Source organism: Gavialis gangeticus, unplaced genomic scaffold (assembly GCF_001723915.1).
Source record: "Gavialis gangeticus isolate Ggan-Ray unplaced genomic scaffold, GavGan_comp1, whole genome shotgun sequence".
NCBI classification, from domain to species: domain Eukaryota; kingdom Metazoa; phylum Chordata; order Crocodylia; family Gavialidae; genus Gavialis; species Gavialis gangeticus.
Window position 1 is genome coordinate 3,600,633 of NW_017728964.1, and position 15,973 is coordinate 3,616,605.

The window sequence follows — 15,973 nt, forward strand, 5'->3', positions numbered from 1 at the left end:
CTCCCTATGTACTTAAAAAAGGACTTCTTGTTGTCCTTAATCCCGGAAGCCAGCCCCTGTTCCATCTCTGCCTTGGCCTTCCTAACCATCCCCCTACATCCCCGAGCAACTGCAGAATAGTCCTCCTTAGTGATGACCCCTCCTTTCCATTGGGAGTAAGCCTCCTTTTTGGCAAGGAGACATTCCCGGATGTTTTTAGTGAGCCATGGAGGCTTATATGCTCTCCTGCCCCCTTTGACCCTCCTGGGGATTACCTTCCTCTGTGATGGTGTAAAAACAATGTCAGGAAAGTAGCATCAAGCTGAATAGTTCTGCTCACTTACATGCAGCAAATGCAGCCATTTGTCGAAGATCAAGGGAGAAAGGGGACAGCTGAACCCCAGGGCCTCCAGGCCTGGGCTTACACAGAGGATTCCTGCCTGGATTTGGGGAGTATCCGAAGCCCCAGACCTATGGGTCTGGGAGGGAGCATATTTGACCAGTGGTAGAGGCACACAGACTTCACAATTAAGCTCTTCTCAGTTTAATTTTGGAATGAGACTATTGGGCTTTGCTCAGCTGAATTTGGAACTGAGCTGGCCTTGGACAAAAAATGTAAGTGCCTATGTGTCTTTAGGGGATTTTTTGTTCTGTAGGGAATACACATACACACACAACAAGCAACTCAGTCCAGGTTCTAAAGGAAAAGAAATGTTTATTGTAGCATGTTTTTACACCTGTGTATCAGATCTGAGGGTTTTTAGAATGATAAAATGTAGATTCCCATGCCAGGCTATATTTCAAAACTCTGCTTGAAAGCATAGGAGCTTCTCAACAAAGTATCAGAATATTATATGGGGAGAACAGTATATTTTCCCCTAACCTCATCTGTGAGACATGTCTGAGCTATATTTGCTGAAACTTTCCTGGTAAAAGTAAATCTTAGGCAAATCCCAAGGAGGGAGAATTTCAGCCAAAATGCTTAAAGTTGGGTAAATTTATAAGCAACTGAAAAGAATGTCTAATAGTCAAGAAGTATCAAACTATATTTAACTGTAAGCATCGCTACTTGCACTGCTGATACTTCTTGACTATTACACATTCTTTTCTCAGGTATCAAGTGCAATAAGCCCATTTTCTGAGCAAGAATGAAACACACCATGAAACACAAAGAGATCCTATTTTCAGCAGTCTAGGTCCACTTGTAACTGTAGCCTATCTTCAAGTATGACCATGCTTCCCCATAACGGGGTGTCATCCGTGAACTTGGCCAGTGAGCTCTTCACTCCCACATCCAAATCATTAATAAAGATGCTGAAAAGTACTGGACCAAGCATTGACCCCTGCGGGACACTGCTGCCCACTTCTTGCCAGGGTGACACAGATCCATTCACTACAACTGTCTGGGTCCTACCATGCAGCCAGTTTCTCACCCACCTGACTGTCTCAGAGTTAAGCCCACAATTCTCCAATTTTCTCATGAGGACATTGTGGGATACTAGATCAAAGGCCTTTTGGAAGTCTAGGTATACAATGTCAACGTGCTCTGTCATGTCCAGGTGGTGAGTTACCTGGTCATTGAAGGAGATGAGGTTGGTAAGGCAAGACATGCCGGTAATGAAGCCATGCTGGCTGTCACTCAGAGTCTTGCCTTCTGCAAACTTATTGCACTCGATACCTGAGAACAGGGCAGAGGGAAGTGCTGATTGCCTGCCTGGCTGACACCACCCCCAACCCACCTCCAACTTTTGGGAAAACTGAAGCATGGGGGATCTGGGACCTGTGGCAGAAACTGAGGCACAGGGAGGCTGGATGGTTTATTAGGGGATGGGGATGAAGCATGGGGGAACTGAGACACTGGGGCTGGAGGGCCTCTGGAGAAACTAAAGCAGGATGGGTTAGCAGGCCCGTGGGGTAAACTGAGATGTAGTGGGGAAAATGAAGCATAGGGGAGCTGGGACTGGGGGGCTTGTGGTGGATGAAACCGAGGGTCTGAGGTCAGATGTTGGTGGCAGGGCCCCACCCCACTCTTTCTCTGAGTCCCGTAGTAGAATCCTAACACCTGGGTGCAAGGAGCCAGTTCACAGCCCTTTGGGGCAAATAAGGGTTAATTTTTGCCTCCAAAGCAATGATGAAGTCAGTAAGTCCCTTCCACCCCCACTCTGCCAGGAAGCTGCACCCCTAACCTGCTGAACAGTGCCCACACCACACTGATTTCTTTTGGGGTTTCTGGGGATGCATTTTTCCTAGGGTTTTGCTTACTGTCCCTTAGGCAATAGAGTTCAGGTCAAGGGAGAGGCAGGCCTTGGAGTGGGGTGGAGGTGAGAAATAGTGTATTCTGCATTGCTAGAGGACAGTGATATCTCAGTGGAGTAAGCACATGTTTGATTTTGCCAAAGATATCACTCTCCCAAGGTAAACTTCAACTGAAATGGGGCAACTTTGCAATTTTTCACTTGCACTTGCAATGTCACAAATGGCTTGAATGTATGTTTTCTTGCACTTTGAGACCTCATAAATGCATTTGAAATAGCACAAATTGAACAAATGCTAGGGTTCTTAGTACACTCCAGCAGTGACTCTTTCCTTGGCCTCTTCTGGCACATCTCCAGTTATTCCTCCACAGAAAAGGGACTTAGAGAGGAGCCTTCTGGTCATGTCCAGTCCTTTGTTATTGTAGCCAGCCGTGTATTATAATTCAAACGCCATACTAAACTCTTTAGGCTTTTTGCCTGACTGACTACTTTTGACAAATCAAGAATCTCCTCTTGGGGAGAGATTGTAACATCCCCCTCGGGGCAACATCATTCTCCAGCCTAAGTTATAAACTCCAGTTTTCAGTTTATACCCATGTGTTCCTTTGCCAACATTGTTCTATAGTTTAAACCTCCCCTCACCAACCACTTCCTGGATTTTATTCCCAAAATGTATCTATAGCCAGCAAACATATCCCCTTGCAGCTCAGCTGCCCTCAGCCTCAGAACCATGGACACCTCCATTGCTTATGCATACATACTCTTCCACCAGGCTTTGCCCTTGTGGATACTCTGTGTTTGCAGCATACTCTTCAGAGACAGGATAGTGGAAGCATAGAGATACACAGACTTGCAAGGGTCCCAAAACCCAATCACTCCTTAATGTATTTAAACACAAGAAGATTTTTTTAACAAAGTCCCACACAACCCTCTCATAAATAAATTGGGGAATTGTGGGTTAGACAAAATCACTAGAAGGTGCTTAGGCAACTGGGTTAATAGCCACAAGCAAAGAAAGGGTAATTGGAGTCCAACACTACATTCACTTTTTTTCCCCCAGCTGCATCACATTGCTGATTCATGTTGAGTCTACAGTTCACCAAAACCTCCAGATCCTTCTCAAAAGTACTGCCACATCACCCATTTTGTATTTGGGCTTTTCATTATTCTTCCTTTAGTGTAATACCTTGCTTTTGTCTGCACTGAATTTCATCCTGTTGGCTGTAGTCCGGGTTTCCAATTCATCAAGTCTTTCTGAATTCTCCTCCTGTCTTCCATTGTGTTTGCAGTCCTTCCCAGTTTCATGTCATCTGGGAATTTGCTCAGGAAGCTCTCTATGCTAGGATACAGATCATTAATAAACACATTGAACAGCATTAGACCCAGGACAGACCCCTATCATATTCCACTTGAAACCTCCTGTCATTCAGACATTGCTGTATTTATAATTACAATTTATTGCAGTTAACATGTTAATCACATGATAAATGTGAATGTCTGCCAGGAGTCTTAGATGTAAGATGTAGGAGAGGATAGTGCCACTCTACTTGGTACTGGTTAGGCTTCATTTAGAGTACTGTGTGCAGTTCTGGCCTCTGCATTTTAAAAAGGACATGGAGAAGCTAGAGAGGGTCCAAAGGTGGACAACAAAAATGATAAACAGTTTGGAAGGGAAGCCATATGAGGAGAGGTTGAAAAATAGGTGTGTTTAGTTTGCAGAAAAGGTGATTAAGAGGGGTCATAATAAGAGTTTTCAAATATTTGAAGAGCTGCTATAAAGATGAGGGAGAACAACTTTTCTTCCTCACTGTAGAGAGAAGGACATGTAACACTGGTTTGAAATTGCAGCAAAGTAGGTTTAGATTGGCGTGACCATATGTACGCTGCTGGTGCAACCAGGTCCCCTGTCTGGCTTATCACATAGCTTTGACCTCCTCACCCCCAATTCCGGACTGTCTGGGTCCTTCCCCTCCACAGTTATCTCACCTGCATGACTTGAAGTTATAATTTCAGAGGGAGGATGCCTCCATGAGGCAGATGTGGGCTTTGGGGAAGTCCTTGTCTGACCTAAGACCCTTCCTGGCTTCAGCTCACTTTTAATCTGGCTGGGTCCTATGGGCCAGGATCCACTGCACCAGGACCCTAGGTTCTCAGGCCCAGCTCCAGCCCTCCTGCAGGTTCTGGGCCACTCAGCCCCCAGGCATGTCCCCTGTGGGCACAGGGATTACATTCCCCCAGTCCTTATTCCCAAATACCCAGTCCTCTGACATACCACAGTCCTCCTTCTCAGATAAATTTGGGCTCCTGCCCTTATACAACGCCCCAGGTTCTGGGCCCTAACACAATAAACATGAGGTGTAACACAGTTAAAGACTGTCATAAGACACAAGGAAATAGGTAGATCATAAACTCAAACTGGTATTCAGAAGCACTATATAAACAGGATCTCCAAGTCATCACATGTTCTTGCAGCACTGGAGAATGCTTTTCATATGACATGATTCCTTTTATTTTTGAGACTGCACATTGCCTGTTGTTATAATAATGATCTTGCATTCCTATAGCTGTTTCTGCCCAAATGTATCCCTAAGTGCTTTGTATGTTGTACCAACTGTTATATAAAACTCTAATTACAAGAGTAACTTCATCCACTACTCAAATGCAGCCACCTCTAGGGTCAAATTTTGGCAACATTTTAAAATGCATAAAACAACACGGTCCAGCTATTTTAAGACAAAAAATAGTTTGTTCAATGGAGATTGCAGAGGAAATTAGGAGATTTAGACAGACAAACCTGCAAGTGGGTTAGGGCACCTGGTCTGGTGCAATGAGATTTTCAGTGGCCACAAAAAGTCAGGATCTCAGGTTTAAATGTCAGCAAGATGATAGCATCACAATAATACCATGATAGTGTACAACTTGATATTAGAGGGAATATGTTTCACCCTCAAAGCACCACACAAATCCTTTTAGCACTCTTTATCATGTCTAGCACTCTTAGCATGTCTACGTCACTTCCCTGCTGAGACTGGGACCGCTGTGAGGAACAAACTCCATCCACTGGCTCCCACTATGGTTGCTCCTGACTGTAACAATTAAAGAGGGAAGAAGGCTTAAAGGGGGCCTGAGCACAGCTCTGGGGCATGCATGCACTGAGGACACATCTAAACTATCTGCTTGGCCTGACTGCTATGTTTGTGCATGCATAGCATGGGCAGGGCTTGTTTCTCAGCTGTGGTCACTGGCTCAGTCACTCCTGGGCAGTCCCCTCTAGCTGACCACCCAGTGGGTGCTTTCCACCACACTAGGGAATCCCTGAGAACCTCCAGATGCTAGATCACCTCAAGGCATGATGGGATGTGTGCTCTCGCCAGTCATCTACTAGCAGACAAGCAGCAGCGCAACAGGATGATGCTTGGAAGAATGCCTTGTATAATACTGGAACAATTTGGCCTGCAACAAACACCACATCTGTTGGAAACCTAAGTGTCTATGTGTGCAGACAGAAGAAATGCTGCTGTAAGGGTGGGAGACTTACTGTAAGGAACACATTAGAGCAAAATTCAGCAACCTAAACCTATGGGGAATTAAGGAAATGCAGAACCGAACAACCCACAAATCCTGGGGTCTGGTCTACAGCCCTCCTCCTGGGCATGAATATGTTTTTGCTCTCCCATCTCCTGATCTGAATCCTAGTTAAAGTGATTTTCTTGAGAAGATGGGCATACTATCTTTGTCCAACAAAGCAAGCCCTTTTCTCACCTCCCTAGACCCATGCTGATCTTCCTTCCAAAACTTTATTGTGGAGATCCGACAGGTATGTTCAGAATGAGAGGAGCCAACAAAAGTTTGAGGGCTTCTGCATCCTCCTTCCAAAATGCTGGCAAATAGAGACTCAAGTATATTTACCCAAGAGCTGGCTGCTTGGAAATGTATTTTTGTCTCACAAAGCAGGGTAAATGGCTTCAAAATGGGATGTGTAAAACAAACAATGGAGAACATAATCAGCTTCTGTGCAGGGTCTCTCTACCCCACATACTTCTGTCACATAGCCACACAAAACATTGCCACTTGGTTGGTTTTTTACAATGTAATTTAATCAAAATGAAAAGGATTGCACCTTCTGATATATATCATCCATAATGTTTGTACAAATAATTTATAATTACATCATATACACCTGTACATCATTAATAATATACACATCAGTACTAGTCCAAAGCTATAACACAATCAGCTAATTTGTAAATATTTACCTAGATTACCATGCTATGTGACCCATTAGTTAAAGCCCTCCTGGAGGCAGAGGTACACAAGCTGTCTGTTAGACTCTTAAATTAATTATTGCCCTACATAGTAGTTAATGGAAGCAGAAATGCTTTGCAGCCACTGATTTCATCCAGGTGTTTCTTGACCTCTTTTCCAATGATTAGTAATGGGGCTTCTCATGCATATTTACCTGTCTTTCTAAGACCAAATTTCCCTCTGTCCATCGCAAGTCTTAGGATCTTGAATGCCAGTAATTTATAAGTAAACTGAAATTAAGGCCAAAGCAATCTATATTCAAAAAGTGCAGTGCTGCTGAGAGCTTCAGACTCAAATTTGTATCTTGCATCTCACCTTTAGGGCTCGGGAAGTTGAGGTTAGCTGAATTTAGAATATGGTGACATAGACTCCTGGCATAACAAAAATACAGTTTTCTTTAGGGGCTTTATGAGCTCCTAATACAAAAGGATGCAGTGCAATCAGGTTTAGAGAAACTTCCTGGAATTAATGGTTTTAGATCACATGAGCAGATGTTTGGGGGGTAAGGGGGAAATGATATTCTCACACAACACATTCACTTGGGTTTCTTTGCCTTTTGTTTGGGATTTTAATAAAATGCTTTTGGGAACTGCCAGGTTTTTTTACTGCCATGTAACTTATCAGTTGCCTAGAAGTTGAAAGATGTTTTGTCATCAAGTAGTGTAAGGCTTACTGGGGACATAGCTTTTATTTTAATACTGCATTCAGCATGACAACCTGAGGATTTATATAGCTTCTACTAGAAAGTAAAAGACAGCAATGCTTGTAGCAGCAAATATAAAAATAAGTGGTTGTTTGAACAGTAGGTGAATACCTGTGTGCATGCTTGTGGTGATAGAGGCTGGGGGAGGCACTAGATAATCTCCAACATCTTGTGATGGAAAGTTTAATCATAGATTTTCTGACATTAACATGGCCTAAATATTCAAGAAAACCTACAGTAGTTGGAATTCCAAGGACAGGATAAAAGCAGTTCTGTGACAGGTTTTTTGGTGAGCCTCATTTAAGCCAGTGGGGCCAACCTTTTTAGCAGGAGTGTCACAAATTGCCTGAATGCCATTCCAATCCCCTTCTCCTGCCCAATCTGCTGCTCTGCTGTCTGCCTTGTCTGTTGCTGCGCTGCCTGTCCCCTCCCCCAATTTGCCATGTGCCACATACAGAGGCTGCCCATGCCACTTGCGGCATGCATGCCACAAGTTGGCCACCCCTGATCTGAGCAATACAACCTACAATTTCAGGCTTGGGTATTCAAAGGTAGGTTCCTAATTCTAAATGTAGGCATCTACATACAATAACTTAAATCTCAGAGGCACAGCTCCCATTGGGCCAGGCACAAATGACTTGGAGGATTCACCTCTTGGGTAATGAGGAATGGGCTGCACTGGCTACCTGCAGTACCCCTGCTGCACTCAATACCATGTACTACTGCTAGCTAACCAGGTCCAATATGCCAAATGCCATAATATACTATTAAATGTATAAATTGCTCTGGGCATTTTGGTTATGTCTGCACAATCATCTTACCAGTATAGCAATGCTGCTATCCTGAACCAGCAGAGTACCTTTCATGTGGGTCTAACAACATAAGTAGCTGTGCTTTCTACCCATGTAATAAAAACACCCCCACATGTGAAAAGCAATTTTAGCAAGAGCGTATATTTACTAGTATAACTGCATCTAAAGTAGGAATGTCTCCTGGCACAACTCTGTCAGGTATCACATGTCCATCTGGCACAGATGTGCTGACAGAAGGGTTAAGTGAAGATGTGGTCCCTGGCAGCCCTTATTAAATCAGTGGAATAGAGAGCACACACTACAGGAAGTACACAAAGACCAAAGATGACTGGAGAAGCCACCACATTTTCTTTGGGTAGATGTTCTGTGCTTACACCATGGCAATGACATATTGAAAGCAGAGAGTACTTTGGGGTTTGAATATGTCTAGTTTTAAGGAATAAACAATATAGTGTCATACAAGGCAGGCCTAACAATTATATCAATCAAGAATTAAGTGAAGCTTTACTGGACCTGTCCTGGATATCCCAAATTAGATGTTGACAAGTTAAGAAATATACACTCTTTCTGAAATGACTTCAGCTTGCAAAAAATGGAATAAAGAAAACAGCTTATGCACCTGCTATTATGTGATGTTTAAATTTTAAAACAGGTTAGTTTGATCCTAACCAGGGCCACTAACCATACTGGCACTATTCAAGCTATATTTTGAGAGCTAATTTTGTACTCTAGTAGCAGCAGAACAAATAAATGGAGCAGTATTGCAGACGCCTAGCTCCCAGGTCCAATTCTGAGGCCACCAACATAGTTCTTTAGTTTCTGTTCCTCTTGTGGAAGGAGAATCCAAATCCAGACTGTGCAGGCAACTGTTTTTGGGAGCCAGAGTAGCTGATGTAAAGTCCATCACCTGCAGGCTACCTCTTTTCCTTGGGAGACAGGACTGCAGTAGCAAGATGGGGTAGAAGGGGTGTTGGTAATGTGGCCATTTTGAATAACATGACATGCTTTTCATATCAATGATAAAAAGTTCTTATAATTAAGCTGCATATAAAACCTTAGCTGGAAGTCAGAGAGGCAGCTCATAAATTAAACTGAGGAAGTGGTGTGCAGCCTCTTCTTGCTCAAAGACGGCAGCAAGACTATCCAACACCTGGCTGCACTGAAGACTTGTTAAACAAAGGCTACTGTATAGAAGTAAGCTGCAAGAGTAAAACTACTTTTGCTGTGTTCCCCTGACAGAGAGGTTTTAAACTGTGCTTTCACATGTGTTTTACTGAACAGTGAACTTCTGTACTGCTGCAGCATTGTAAGTAGAATCATCATTGCCAGTTTCAGGTGGCTTTTAGTGTGTTCCTCCATCCTTGTGCTCTTATGACCGAATGAGAGATTCTTATAAGACCTTTTCATTTTCATGCCACTCTCCACGCTGGAATTTTCTTCACTGGATTATACCTGCAAATGTATTGATAGGTAATAACAAAGATTTGGGCATGTACTTGGCCAGTCCTACATCCTCTGATCCATGCATGCTGAATTGCATTGTCCTCGTTTTCTGCAAACAGTAGCCAGGTTCCAGGCAGGGTGAAACTTCCACACTGCAACAGAAGAAAATACATTTTCTGCATGTGCCAATCTGCAAACCAGCACCCAGCTTCTGATCTCAGTATGTATCCAGAATGACACCACTGACTTCAGTAGTTACTTTGGATTTATACCAAAGGCACTAAGAATTATAACTCTTTTTGTGATCTTGCACTGGGTTTTGCTAGAGATTCTCATGTCATGCATGATCCTTTGCGTCTTACACAATGTCATAGAAAAGGCTTAGTTTGATTCAGAGAAATGTACACTGCACATACAGTGTACTACATATGGGCCTGAATCAAAACTCTACTTCCATACTGAGATACTTTGGAGGTGCCTGAAATTCATTCACACATCAAAATTTCACAAGTGATCTAAACACAGTCTTTTAGTAGGGACACCCTTGAATTTTGAAACATCTGAGTTTCAGATCCAAATGTTGGGGGGACTTGGATATGTCTAATATATTAACACTTCATTCATAACTGAAAGTTACCCACTGCTAAAATGAGCCACGACAGCTTTTAAGGGGTTTAGGACAGGAAGTGAAGAACAATAATATAGCTGATGGAGGAATGTACAAATACTTAATGTAATCACCCTTACTGGATTTCTGCCAGAACACCACAGCTAACACTTTACTATTAATATAAACAGCCCATTTATTGCCTTTCCAACTTTTTGATGGTCTCGTTTCTTGGCTTTGTAAATGTTTCATATATTGCAACATTATCCATGAGCTTTCCACACTGTCCACCCCATCAAGTTTGTAAGCAGTCTGATGGCTGCTTACTATCAGGTTTTGCACTTTTCTTTTCCATGTCAACCTTTCAGCTTATACTGCTGCCATATGAAATTCCTTTCTGCAGGCTTAGAGGGAAGTATCACCCATCCACATGTGAGCCATTTACTGAACAGTAGCATACCCCTAAACATGACCCTTCTCTTGATAGGGATTTCTGGGCAGCTCAGAATGAATTAGCTGCTTTCTTGGAGGAAGTGCTAAGGAAACATGGCACCAGCTGTGCAAGATAAGGGAGAAGGGAATACGGGAGGATGGAATTCAATGGTTTAAGCTGGTTAAAAAAAAAAAAGAAAAGGCATTTTGCTTTGTGTGTGTAAAAAGAAAAGCCTTCCATCTTTACATTTTTAGGCTTTTAGGGCAACGTCTCTAAAACAGTTATTAAGGATCATTGATCATGCCGCAGAAGTGCAGCAATTTCTGGGGTGGAACAAAAGAAACTTTTTAAAAGCAGGCAATATTATATAATATTTCCAGATAGAAAAACGAGGAAGACTCACCTATCCAAATCCAAAAGGTGTTATGCAAGTATTACACTGACACACTTAGATAATACTTTCCATTCATGCATCTCAAAATGCTTTAAAACTCAAGTTAAACTTCAGGACCTTCCTCTGGGGAGACAGAACTATGGAGGGATTGAGTGTTTTCCACAAAGGTACGCAGGAAATAAGCCAAGTTCTACTGCTTGAGTGTGTTACTCTTATGACATTGAATCACAGAAACATAGGGATGGAGGGGACCCCAGTAGGTCATTTAGTCTAATCCATTGCTCAAGGCATGTTCTTCTCTGCCTAAACCATCTCAACCAAGTGTTTGTTCAACCTTTTCTTAACCTTTTCTTGCTGGAGATTCCACAGTCTCCCTAAGTAATCTGCCCCAGTGCTTAACCACTCTTCCCATTAGAAAGCTTTCCCTAATATCCAGCGTAATTAAGGTAAGCTAGTTGAGTCCATATATAAAACTCTCAGCCAGCCTATAAATTCTTGAGGAATTGCATTAATAGGAAATATCTTCCATAGAGCTGATGGCTCACCCTGTCAACATCCTTGCTTTGAGAAGGGAATAATGTCATCTTTTCTACTGCCTCTGCAGAGGCCTCAAAGATCTTCCACAGAACTGGTAATGCATCTGTTATTACCAGTGCATGTCCTTTAACCATGCTTGACTGTGCTGAGGGAATTAACTTGGGTGCCCCTTTAGCTAATCTCTTTAACACGATTTTAAACAGCATTTTATAATCCACATTGGAAAGCATCAGCGGCCACTAAATTATTATTAATAATAGTTATCATCATCATCATAAGGAAATAGTTATTTCCTCGCACAGATCTTAAAACACTTTACAGAAGTGGGACAGTATCGTCCACATTTTTCACCCCCTCTACCTCCATCTTTCACCCAAATAAACTCACACCGGTAGGCAATATAAACTAGTCAAAAGTCTCTCATCAAATCATTAAAAGAACCAGGAGCAGAACCCATCTCTCCAGACCTCCAGTTGCACCTTTTGTAACCGGGCAAAGTGTCTGGTTCTGCCTTGAGGAGTCCTGTGAAAGGAAAGTCTATCATTTTAAATCAATAGAGCATTGCTTGCTAAAAGCTTACAGCAAAGTGACCTCACCTGACTACATTCCTGTAGGTTCTTCTGAAGTCTTTGTCCAGGCACAGTGTGAAGGTCTTTTGATCCATGCTGCTGACTTTGATACTGTGCATTCTGATCTTGTTTGTCATAAACTAGAACAGAGGGGAAAAAAACCCAATGAATTTTTAACTTCCCTTCCTCAGGCTGGCGGGAGAGGGACTGTGTGAGAGAGCATGTGTATGTATGGTGACTGTGTATTTTTTTGGCCTTGGAAGACAAGACCTGACAGGTGAAATGGAAAGCTAGCTTCTTCCTTTTCCTTCCCATATAAATGTGCCAATATTTGCAAAAGCAACCAGTGATTTTGGGTACCTAATTTGACACAACTTAAAGGGACATGATTTTCCAGTGTGCTGGGCACTCACAGTTCCTGGTGAAATTAGTGGGAGCTGCAGCTGCTCAATCACTCTAGAAAAAAAAGAAAAAACCCAGGCCCCTTTAAATGTGCCCATGAAACAAGGAACATGAAATTAGTGATAAAAAGCCCACTGTCTAAAGTCTCCTCACACGTTGAATTAATTCAGCAGCCTTACAGGAGACTGCTAGTGTTGGAGTCTGGGGTTAAGACCCTCACCCCACTCCTGCTCCTCTGTGCCCCAGTGGTATGAAAGAGCCTAATTCCACTACATGCAATAGTGGAGGATTCCTCTCACACAGGGAAAGGCTGCACAGGGGATGTCAGGGGAACTCCCTTGCAAACTCTGACTTTGAGGTTGTGCTGGAGATGAGACTGGAAGCAGACAGGGCACACTGAGAATGTAGCTCATAATACTGCTGAGATTCAAGCAACACTGCAGACAAAGGCATCCTGAGAGACTGCTGTTATTTATGCAGGCCCCAGTGTTGTCCAAGATAACACTGAAGTAACCCATAATTGAAAGAACACACAGTTGGCTTAATGCAGGGGTGTCATACATACAGCCCGCAGGCTAGATCCAGCCCATGCATGTGTGCCATCCTGCCTACGGTGCTTCCCTGTCCAGACAATTCACATCCAGATCTAGGCTGAAAAACATCTTGCTGCAGATCTCAGAGCCACTGTGCCAACACAGCCAATCCCCAGGGGGTCAGTACTATACCCCTGCCACCAAATTTATAGTATATGATTGCTGTTCATCATGCAAACCTGATGAGTGGCAGCAGCATTAACCTCCGTGTATTGGCCATGCTAACAGCAGCTTGGGCAGCTCTGACAAGAAGCCCCACAAACTGGATCTGGAGGTGGATTATCTGACCTACAAAAAGCTCCTGACCAGAATCCAGCCCACCAACTCAAACACGTTTGACACCTCTGGCTTATAGTCACCATAGTCCTTCCCCCTTCTACACACACCAAAGTGGCCATACAATGTGTGCTAACCCTCTTAGAGACACAGCACATCATCTCATTAGGGATGCTATGCATGGGAGGAAGTGACAGAGAAACATGACCTGCTTCTGACTGAGTTAGCAATCCCAGGTCATGCATATTTAGCTTTAAATGCTGGTTGTTAAAGTTGTTTGAGTCACTGCTTCTTATTTTTGTTCCTACCAAATGAAAATGTTTTGCATACAGCCTTAATCTCAACACATGCGTCTTTGAGGATTAGCTCACTGGAGCTGGAGAGGCTTCCAAAGAGATCTCCCTGGGGTTTCGGCTGGAGCTAGAGTGCGTCAAAGATGCTTGTGCGTCAGTAGTGGCAGACAGAAACAGGCAACAAAATGGGATTAACTGAGGAGAGGAGGGGAGGGGGTGCTACAGCTCTGCAAAGCAGTTCACAATGGACAAAACTTTCATATAAACTTTACTGCCAGTGTCCAGTGCCAGGCTCACCTCTGAGGTGACCTCATCAGCTCTGCAGGTCTGTACTGCTTCTACTGTTGTTTTTTTGGCTGGAAAGGATCCAAATCACAGTTACACCAAGACCTGTTTGCAGTGCTCTGGCAGGGACAAAAAGGTCTTAAAATAAAGGCAAATTTATGTTCACAACCAGAATGATGTAGAGGGGGGGTTAATATAAACAAGAGTCACATCTTGTATCTCCACTCAAAAGTTTGTCCTCTGTGTCCTAAAATGTAGCAGAGCTCGTGATCTCAGTGTCAGGTCTTGCTAAACAAAGATGCTAATGCAAGGAAGGGTCCACCCAGGCGGTGCTGAGGGGCAAGAAAAAGAGAATTGCTTGGATATTTCAAGAGAAAAGGTTGAATTGCGTGGATTTTTCAACAACAAAAACAACTATAATTTCCTTTTGGGGGAAAAAAATCTCAAAACATTTTCTAACCAACCCTACACAACAGTCCTGTTCTCTTTCTATAGAGCAATAGGAGGGTTTATTTTATTTTGTTTTGTTTTTTAGTAAAGAGTATGAGAGTAAAGAATAAGAGAAATCTCTAATAACATGCTGCTATTTAACATTTTCCATATAGCACTTCTTTCAAATGAGCATAATTAATGGAGTGCCTGTTACTGTGGGTAACCTCAGGGGTGATAATAAGGAGCACATGTTAGGTTTGATGGAGTTCAAGGGGTCAGGCTGTCCAAGTCCTACCCTATATTCCTCATGGATCTATTATGGAAAAGAAGGGGAGCTCAGGATAATCTCTTCCTCTTTTACCACTCTTATTCTGCTGTGTGGATGGACCCTCGTGACATGTTTTAGTGACTATGTTGGCTGGTCCTCCTTCCCCCACTCCCTGCAGCAACTTGCAGTTTCCCTTAAGGGCTCTCATCCAAGCGCAGGCTTGACATTGTTACAGACTCTTACTCCCCAAGCTGTCACAGATACTTACAGAAAATGATCTTCCTGAAAGGTTGCTGGTTTTGATGACTTCAGTAATATACACATTCAAGCACATCAAATCTGCAACAGAACTGAGGTGTTAGATCAGCAGTCCTCAACTTTTCTAGACTCAAGGCACCCTTTATTAGGCTCAAGGCACCCCTAGGAAAATGCCAACTGTTAGCTTTCACTCACTTCTTTGAATACAGAAAAATAGAGCAACTCTTCTGTTGCAAAGAACTCAGAAAGACTGCAATACATCAGAATGTTTTGGACACTATGGATTCCTATTTGAAATCTCTGGGTTTGTGTAAGCAGGTATTTGCACCCTTAATCATGGCACTCTGGTGAAGAATTGTGTTATCTGCAAATCCCAGTTTCAGTCCGTCTCCTGGGACTCTCCATTACTAATCCTTCTTTCCATCTTTCCCATCACCCCAAATGGAAATGGAGAGCAATGCCAGTTCCCTACACGAGGTAAGGCTGAGAGTGAGGCCTCTGCAGCAACCCCAAACATTACCCCAGGCAGTTTGAACCCTAGGCTCTCCCTACTCCTATATCATAATTCACAGGTCCCATGCTAGCTCAGGACCATGTTTGGCTTCAGCTGTCCAGGGATTCTGCGCTTCAACCCAAAAGTAGATAGAATTTGAATGTAGTGCCTTGAATTTTTGTCTCCACTGAAAGCAACATTCAGGGGCTGTTTGAATGTGAACTAAAATAAATGTTATCATAAGCCCTGGAGAGCTAAGAGGGAAAACTGAGCCAAACTTAACTAAGAAGCCCAATCTGCAAAAGTGTCTCTCTTTCTCTCTTCCTGACCTTGGGTTATATGAGAGATGGGAATCTAGGATACCATGGTCAGTGCACACATAGAATACATGGAATATAAATAAAAAAAACCCATGCAGGTGACTCCAGACTACAGTTATGTTGTATCCTCAGTTATTGGAAGGCTTAAAACATGAGCATGAGACTTGGGAGATAGGAACATAGGAGATGAATGACTTCAAGCTATACTGATCACGTGTGCTGCATATGGATATTCATATAGCAATGATTAAGCTCCATAATCTAATAGTAACATGTATTGAGCAATTTCAGGGAAATTCTTTTGAAACTTGTCACT

The 15,973-nt window shown here is 42.9% G+C and overlaps 1 protein-coding gene and 1 long non-coding RNA gene across 4 annotated transcripts in view; one reads left to right on the plus strand and one right to left on the minus strand.

Moving 5' to 3' along the window:
- LOC109287107 overlaps positions 1 to 15,936 on the plus strand; it is an 18,160-nt gene extending 2,224 nt beyond the window's left edge. Inside the window, exons 2-3 of the long non-coding RNA XR_002094770.1 lie at positions 12,044 to 12,054; positions 15,926 to 15,936. This is a non-coding gene — a long non-coding RNA (uncharacterized LOC109287107). The remainder of the gene's footprint in view (positions 1 to 12,043; positions 12,055 to 15,925) is intronic.
- Positions 7,677 to 15,973, minus strand: part of PIK3R6 (phosphoinositide-3-kinase regulatory subunit 6) — a 92,012-nt gene continuing 83,715 nt past the window's right edge. For all 3 annotated transcript variants that reach the window (XM_019502047.1, XM_019502052.1, XM_019502061.1), the window contains exons 18-20: positions 14,855 to 14,925; positions 12,065 to 12,177; positions 7,677 to 9,649 (exon numbers count right to left, since the gene is read on the minus strand). In XM_019502047.1, the coding sequence (XP_019357592.1) occupies positions 9,493 to 9,649; positions 12,065 to 12,177; positions 14,855 to 14,925 (341 nt within the window). In that variant the 3' untranslated portion in view covers positions 7,677 to 9,492. The remainder of the gene's footprint in view (positions 9,650 to 12,064; positions 12,178 to 14,854; positions 14,926 to 15,973) is intronic.